This window comes from Rhagoletis zephyria, unplaced genomic scaffold (genome assembly GCF_001687245.7).
Source record: "Rhagoletis zephyria isolate East Lansing unplaced genomic scaffold, Rhagoletis_zephyria_1.1 Rzeph_scaffold_06069, whole genome shotgun sequence".
Lineage (NCBI taxonomy): Eukaryota > Metazoa > Arthropoda > Insecta > Diptera > Tephritidae > Rhagoletis > Rhagoletis zephyria.
The window spans coordinates 27,341-36,261 of record NW_016163152.1 but is presented as its reverse complement, the minus strand read 5'-3'; the positions used below and the strand labels follow the sequence as shown (position 1 = coordinate 36,261).

General features: G+C 34.1%; 1 protein-coding gene across 4 annotated transcripts; it reads left to right on the top strand.

Annotated features, from left to right (window-relative positions):
• Nucleotides 1–311: 311 nt before the first annotated feature.
• On the top strand, nucleotides 312–7,319 carry LOC108372829 (uncharacterized). 4 transcript variants are annotated; one of them, XM_017628608.1, is made up of 6 exons: nucleotides 312–730; nucleotides 4,815–5,077; nucleotides 5,150–5,276; nucleotides 5,359–5,502; nucleotides 5,586–6,872; nucleotides 6,949–7,319. In XM_017628608.1, exons 2-6 carry the CDS (start codon nucleotides 4,907–4,909, stop codon nucleotides 7,089–7,091), a joined length of 1,872 nt encoding a protein of 623 aa, XP_017484097.1. In that variant the 5' UTR covers nucleotides 312–730; nucleotides 4,815–4,906; the 3' UTR covers nucleotides 7,092–7,319. The 4 variants fall into 4 exon arrangements, with proteins under 4 accessions (XP_017484097.1, XP_017484096.1, XP_017484099.1 ...); XM_017628607.1 differs by lacking the exon at nucleotides 312–730 and having other exon boundaries at nucleotides 4,570–5,077; XM_017628610.1 differs by lacking the exon at nucleotides 312–730 and having other exon boundaries at nucleotides 5,010–5,077; nucleotides 5,129–5,276.
• The last annotated feature ends 1,602 nt before the right edge of the window (nucleotides 7,320–8,921 follow it).

Here is an 8,921-nt window from a genome sequence, read left to right as displayed (position 1 = left end):
ATTATTTAATTATCCGAATAATATTGTGTAATTTTTTAAATTTTAGCAGACTGATAAATTTAAAATTGATTGGTGCAGCCGGGAATTAATGATCTAAAAATGAAGAAGAAAATGCTATTTTATTGCAACTAAAAATATTTTTATTAAAAGTAGTGTAAATTTTAAAAATTCGTAAAAACTTTTAACTTTTTATTTTTTATCAGAAAAAAACCAAACGAGCCACCTGGTTTTGTTTATTTTAATTTTTTATATGTTGACGATTTTTACATGAAAATGACGATTTTTGAGAACCAAACTGACGATTTCTCACTTCAGTGACCTGGCAACACTGATCGCAAGCCAAAAGCTTCGGTCTACTTCTACTTACGTCATTAATCATATGTTTTCCGCATGCGTTTTGAACCATAAACACCTCAATATACGATGGCATATACCTACATATACGACTGCAAAGTGCAGCGGCTGCATAGTCGGAAAGTGGAAGCGGAATTGTCAGCTACATTACAATGAGCTGAAAGAGAACGAGTTGCAGCCAACTACTGAGCGAGGACAAAAATAAAAAAAAAACGACAAATCGACAAATCGAAATGCATTAGAAAATACTGATAACAAATTGTGAATTGAATTAGTTGCTGGCGCCATAGAGTACAAAATTAAAAGTGATTTAATAGCGAAAAATTTACACTTTTGATAGTGCAACAAACAACAATTTGCATGCAAATGTATGTATGTACGCATGCATCTGCATTTATATAAATGTAAAAGTATTTTTGTTTTAAGGTAAATTTCTTGTCTTCTCACTTGTAAAGAGCTTTGTAAACAAAATAGACCGATGAGTGGGTTCTCTCTGAACTCGCAGCGATTCGCACGTTATGTAGGTGATGCCAGACTGTCATAAAATAACATTTTTCCATGTTCAGTATACAGATTGGCCATTTTATATGTTTTTTGCTGTTAAAGCACTTTCACGCTCTTTGTGACATTGGGCATAATTTTTGTCTAATTTTCGGAAGCTTGTGAGATTCGGGTTCAAAAAATCTAATTCTAAAAACAATTTAAAAAAATTCAATTGAAAATATCACAAAATTAATGATGATTTTAGGCCTTGAGGGAAAAAAGTTGAGGTGCACCTTAAAAGCAATTACTAAAATGAAAATGGTAAGGGCGCGAGCCACGCCGTTTTAGTTTTCCTTTAATATAATAAGAAGTATCACGTAGGTACATTGAACTTTTTAGTAAATACCGCATTTATTTTTTATAGATCCTTCAAAATTTTTTTTTTTTTAATAGGCTCCTCACAGTGATCCTCGGGCATGCATAGGTTCGATTAAAATCGATCCAAAAAATTTGTTCATCAGTTTTTAGATACATATTTTTAGATCGAAAAACGGCTTTTCTTGAAATCCTACCTGATCGCTTTTTCGAAAAAAACTCAAAATTACGGTTTTTTCTTAATTGTTGCACTTGTCTATTAACAGCTTGACTATTTTTCATCCGATTCTAAAAACCGATCATGTTTTGAAAAGAGGTTTCATAGACTTTTAAAATTATGTATAATAATATATAGTTAGACTTAGATTGTTGGCAGTTTTCATCGGTTAAAAGAAATTGCATAAAAATTGTCAAAAAGTTATGCAATTTTAGCAAAAATACGGCCTTGAATTTATATGTGTATGTACCGGACTTTCAGATTTCATGGCCAGTANAAAAAGTTATGCAATTTTAGCAAAAATACGGCCTTGAATTTATATGTGTATGTACCGGACTTTCAGATTTCATGGCCAGTATGGCCAAGCAATTCGTCTTACGTAATATGTAATTCGAAGGGTAATTGGAGTGCGAATTACAAATAAGAGAGCAAACTACGTAATTGGCATCGAAATCGGTTCACATGGTCTAAAATTAATGCCGTAACATACGAAAAAAAAATATTCCGACGAATGATAATCTTCCTATTTTTTTAAAGTCTAAAAAATTAAATGTTTTTTTTTTTTATCAACTTGTAATATTTGTGTACTGACTTATTTATGCTTTTAATTCAAAAACATTGCGCAAGTACACAATAAGTGCAAAACGAAATATTTTCAGTGGAAAAAATATAATCGTTATAATGTAGGTAAATATATTCAGTGCAAATTGGCCACTCGAAAACTCTAAACGTTCGTACGTGCAAATACATACATATGTACATAAATATGTATACGCATGTATTTAACTTTTCTCCACTTGTTCTCAATAGTTGAATTATAATCACATATTTACAGTATTAGAAAAATAAATAGAAACAACGCAAAAATCTGCGAGTTTGCCCTCCCTAATTTGCTTTTCCTTTTATAATTTCTAAGCATCTCCACTTGTTTACTATCAGGTTAAGAATCATAAATTTAACAAAGTCTGCAGAATTTTATTTATTTATTTATTTTGTTTTGAAGAGTGCTAGGACGAAAGCTTTTTTTGGTATTTCTTTTACAGCTCGGTGCTCGAAAAGCTGTAATAAACTTCAAAGAAAATAAATTTAACTCCTCAAGATGTACAGCCTTGGTGCATATCAAAGTTGAGAATAATTAGACAGTTTGTAAAAACCCAAGATTACTAGCAACATACAATTGGTCGTGGCCCTATTATTTTTTCAAACACCGTTAATATAATATAAGAGTGATATTGCGTTTTCTAGAGAGTGTGATAACAGATTTTTTATATCAAGCATACAATCAATTAAGTATGTATTTTTAATTGCAAATTACCGCGCAATATATTTGGAATTTTTTCACAAATAGTTACCTAACAAATGCAAATTATCTAAATATCTATCAGTAGATATGTTTTCATATTGGTCTTCACCTTGATAAAAAGTAGATAAAAACGAAATATTTTTAATGCGATGAATAGCTTTGTATCAGAAAACAGTTGTATTTAACCCTTTCAGTACCAGCGACAAACTTTTTATGTGGTTAAAACTCGTCACAAAATTCGGTAGCGAACAATGTAATCTATTGAATAAGTTAAAATTTTTTTCCCCTGAAACTAGGATTAGAAAAGAGTGCAAGTATTGCTCATAAGTTTTGGACTATTTTTCGCCAAGGAAAAAAAAATAAAAATAATTGAGATCATATCCTTTTTTAAACACCTAGATGATGACGTCATAGTTAACCCTATAACAATAACGTTGTCTTTAGTATTTTTGTGGTGCAAATCGTAAACGAAGACAACAGTAGCTACATATATACTTAAATATTTACTTATATCAGGCAAATAGAAAACATTTATTTATTTATAAAAGAGGCAGCGAGATAGGCAAAATTATAGTCATTTTTGACCCTATAACCCATAACGTTGTAGTCCTGTTTTTATAGGAAATCGTAAAAGAATATTACGCCAGTTAAGCAGCTGGAACGTGGTGGTTGGAATCAGTAGAGGACCCTTCGACACATTTCTACTCTAGTGTTAAGCATCACGATCATATAAGGGCAACAAAATTTTAAACTGTAACTGAGCTAATTATACTTTTTGGAGTCATTTCAAGCTTTTAGTCAAACTCACTTCTCTTTTTTGCACAATTGCGAAACTAAAACGGCGGTTCAATGTAGTAGAGATGTCAGTTTTAAAAATTATCGATGAATCGATGAATCGATATACATATCGCCTATTTATGTAGGGAGTGAAAATTTTTCGATGCATCGGAGCAAAAAAACCATATTTTCGATGCATCGATGTTTTTCCGACATCCCTAGGCCAGCATTTATTTTGAAAGGAAGAAGAGGACAGTCATGATCTGGAGTGGTTTCAGTTGCTTAACTGAGCGGTCAAAATTTTGTAGGGAATGCTTGACCTCTCTTTCTTTTATTTGAATGATTTAGTTAGGGTTGAAATATTGAAGGTACACACACATCTGAATTGCTGATAAACAATGTCGCTCGAATATATAGATCAGTGATACTCAGAGACAGCTTTTACTCTGTGCGCGTCCATATAAAATGTACAGGGAACTTTGAAGAGTTCCACCCGCGGGCGCTGTTTTGATAATCACAGATATAGATACAGACTTATGTATCACATCATCTCAGCGAGAGCTAAGCAAAAACTATAAGATAGGCGACAAAGGGTTTTTATGGCCGGATATCGTCAAGAAAAATTACATCTGATGCATACTACCACAGCCCAACAGATCTAAGCTTAAACTTCATAACTGAATCGATTATTTCAGAAATCCGTCAACCGCCAAAATACACAAAAACTAGTTAAGACCGAAATATTCTTCCTTGCAAGTTGGCGCACCGAGTAGAGCATAAACCGGCCAGGAATTATTGTAGTAAAGTTGCTAAATGATTTGAAAGTAAGAGTTTTTTAAATTTCATTTCTTAGTTTTTAATAACTTTTTTACATTTTCTGTATGTTTTACATAACGATTTGAAATTCAAAAAAATAAATATTACTGCTTAATTCAACAAAAGTTTGATTTGCTAATAACCACAAAAAATGTGAATAATATTGTATGGTTTACCGCACAATTTAAAATAAAATTTAAATTAACAATTAAAATTATAAAAAATTACTTTTTTCATAAAAGTACTCGAATTATAATTATTTTCAATAAAACATATCTTAAACCCCCTCCCCCAAAAAATAAGTTTCCTAACAGGGCAGTATTTTAGCTTTCATTTAACCGCACTTTTGGCACTTGAGTCTCAAGTTTCGTTGAAGAAGTTTGGGAATGATTCAAATAAATGTTAGGAGCAATACGCAGCTATATTCATATGCCATCAAAAAACCCCTACTATCTTTAAAAAGCTACATATTTTCACTTTTTATTTTAGACTATACTTGTTGACTTTGTGAAAACATTTATTTACTCCCTGACTTTACACACTCAATACCAAATAAAATATATGTATTTGTACACATAAGCATGGATTTAAAAGATAATACAACCACCGAAAAGTGCAACTTACCTGTCTATAATATAACTACGATGCCAAAGAAACCTAAGCGACGGGATAAAAGTGATTTGGGACCAGATTTTTTGGCGCCTGATGGCGGCTGGGGCTGGGTCGTTTGCATAGCAGCCGGCCTAAGTAATGTAAGTCCGCGTGCATTACAGTAATGCCTTAGTATGAAATTTTAACCCCAGTAAAGTTTTTGTTTTCCTCAGCTGGCCATGTACCCACCACTGCAACAATATGGTCTGATCTATCGCCAACGTATGGTATTCCTGGGATTCTCAGCCAAAGAGACTACCACAATAGCGAATATAATGCTGAGTTTGGCATCTTTAGTAGGTATGTTTTGGCAACACAGTGCATTCCATTACTTAAAGTGTCTGTTTTTTTTTTTGATACTGAAATGTTTTCCCCTTTTTAGGCATTGTGAATGGTGCCATGTTTCGTCGCTTCACATTTCGTCAGGTTGCTATCACCGGCAGCCTTTTGATATTCAGTGGAATTTTACTATCCGCATGGTGTACCACATTTTGGCAGTATGTCCTATGCGTGTCAATAATTTATGGTAAGTATTTGTTTGCGCTCATTTATTTGTACTCTACTAAATCCACTTTTTCTAAGCATTTTTTTTTGTTTGATCTGCAATAGGAATCGGACAGGGACTCAACGTAAGTGCCTTATCGTTGGCTGTGAATACTTACTTCAAAAATCGACGTCGGCGTGCGACGGGCTTTACCTGGACTATCACCGGTTTGGGGCCCATCATATTTCCACACTTCACCTCACTTATTCTAATCTACTATGGTGGTCAAGGTACAATCATGATTTATGCAGGCATCTCATTGAATACGCTCGTATGCGCCATGACTCTGCAGCCAGTGTTGTGGCACTCTTCAAAGCCGCAGAATTGCGATCGAGATGAGGTAACTGAGTTATCGACGAGATCTCTACCCGTCGCTATTAATCCCATATCGAGTGAAGTGGTGTACGAATGTAAGTACTGTCAATATGTGAAGCGCGGCAGACCTAGTGTGGTTGCGCCACAATTCCCATTCGACGATAGTGACTCCGATACATTCAGTTACGAGATCACGGAACCCGGTACACCGCTGATGTCACGCGCCAATGACGGCTGGTTTGGTTCAAAGACATCGCTAAACAATTCCATGCACTCAACACGTTTGAGAAATAAAATTGTGCTGCAGTCAGCACTGAGAGCGCCAATCGCAGAAGCGGAAACGGATGACGGTGATGATGTGGATAAAGAGCTGAATCCTGCAAGTACGGAAAGCGCGCAAAATGATCTGTACACTGAAGATTTCCATTGCACCTGCGCAGAGGAGAAAGCTTTGCTACTAAGTCTTTTCAAGGACAAATTGGAAATGGAGCAAGAGCAACTAAAAGCTGTCGAAGTAGACAAGGAGTTAGCGACGCGCAAGTTGAGCTTTAGAGAGAAAGTGGTGAAATTCTTCGACTTGGATCTGCTAAAGGATTTCACTTTTGTCAATCTAGTTCTCGGCATGACCGTAATGATGTTTGCCGAGATAAACTTTTCCATTTTAATACCCTTCATTTTGGATCAGTACGGCTACAGCAATGAACAAATCTCCACAGCCATGTCGATGCTGGGCGGCATGGATATTTGCGTGCGTTTCTTGGCGCCATTCGCGCTCGAGAAGGTTAAGCTGAGCAATCAGGTGCTATTTGCATTCGGTATTATTGCCATCTCTCTTGGTCGTATGCTGATTACGACGACCGATTCATACCGTATAACACTGGCGCTTTTTGTGTTAATTGGCTTCGGAAAGGGCTTTCGCACAATATTTTCCTCGCTAATTATACCCACATACGTGCCTTTGAAACGGTTGCCGGCTGCCTCTGGCCTACAGCTGGTGTGCAACACATTATTTTCACTGTCCTTCGGACCCATTTTAGGTGAGATTCGGTATAAGGTTGCAACATTTTCTAATTATACTTATATGTGTTCATATATTTTCTCGTTTCTATTTAGGTGTCATTAGCGATGCCACCAGTTATACGATGACGGTACACTTTCTCAACTTGCTGACTTCCATTGCTTTGTTGATTTGGCTAATCGAGTATCTGGTGCGCCGCATGCTTGGAATAAAGTCAAAAACAACAATGGAGGGCTAACAGATTGGTGCAAGGCACTTTTAGTGCCGTTTTCTCAAGTAGCTTTTAAAGTTTGTCTGCTTTTCAAACACATTTTTCGAAACAACAAATTTGTATTTAAAAGGCAGATAAATTTTAAAGGCTAATTGAGAAAACGGCCCTTTAAGTGTTAACTATGTATTTGTAAATTATTTACTAATAAATTGTGTAATATATGTGTCTGTACTTAATACTATGCGAACTAAGAGATTTTTCGGATTACCTGTTTATTTTTATCTCTAAGTAAATAACTAAAATATGTACCACGTTTCAGCGAAATAAGTTACCAAGTATTGATTTCCCATATGCAATTAATTGTAAATATGTATAGCATTTACTTATATGGAAAATTAATAAAGATCTTTTACTTATTAAGCTAATCCAATTTTTGGCAAAAAATGTCAGTTATGCGGTTTAGCAGAACGACGATGCGTGGTTTTGTTCTTTAAACGACGATATGATTAATTAAAAAAAAATATATTTAAAAAACTCAGTGCAATGTAGAATAACAATCAGGGTATTATATTCACAAAAGAGAAAATTGTGTAGTATTAAAAAGTTTACATTTTTTTATGCATAAGGATGAAAAGGTACTGAAAAGGCCTTTTAAAACTTTTTCTTTGAATATCCTTGAAAATTTCCAATGTGTATTTTTGAAAAAAATGTATGTTAAGTACTAATATATTTACATACAACCACACCCTCGAAGCTCGCTCTTCTAACTATATTAGCTTAAAAATAATGAAAATAAATTAATTAAAAGGGTATTTTCAATACATATTTATCTGTGTGGATGAAAAAATTATTATTATTTTTTTTTTTATTATTTTTTTAATTGATCATATCTTTGAAATTTCAAAGTCCTTAAAAAAGCCTTGCCGTCAGAGATAAAAGCGAAAAACGCAGTTTTTCTGTATCTAATTCATAGTTTCGTGAGTATACTATTTTTTGCGGTGTTACGGGTTCACGCTTTGGCGAAGTCACTACTAGTTCGACGAAAGTCGCCATTGTGATCTTTTTGAGAGGCAGTACCGCTGACACCAACTTTTTACAAAATCATGCGACTTCTGATCCTTTTTGGCTTTCAACATTTCTTTCCTCCAATTTCCATATTTGTAAGTTTCGATTGGAATAAAATAACGTTCCACTCTCAGATTGTATTACATTTGCATATCCCATGAACTAAACTTACTTTTATATGGAAGAAAATGCGCAAATGCCTCCACAAAAAAAATCTAAAAAATCAACGGTAATTTTTAGCGATTTGAAACTTGCACTTTATTATACTAAAATTAAATGGGCTATAAAACTGCATACGAAATCTTTCTTTCTAGGAAATCCAATTAAAAATTTTTAAATTTTTTTTAGTTCAATTAGTTATTGTGAAATTTGTGCAAGCTTTGAAACTTTTACTTATGTGGTATCTGATAAAGATCGACACATATTTTAAATGAAAATTATTAACAATACATAAAGAAAGATAATTTTCCAAGAACATCATTTTCAATTTTGCTGCTATTTATTTGAACGCCACTGTACCTTCCTGTTCAAGGCTTATAGTTCTAAGTTGTTTTGTACTATTAATACTACAATCGGATGAGGAAATGCATTTTCCCTGAATATTCTCAATGGTCAGATTTTTGGTTTAAAAAATTAAACATTTTTTTAAGCCCTGACTCTCTTTTCTGCGAATCTTAGAAAATTCTCAGCAGTAACACTGGCCAGAGTGGTCTCAAGACTTAACAGTTATTTTACAGCTTTCTTACAGTTCAAGGCAAAGGCTGCCCATTCTCGCGTTCATCATACGCCCCG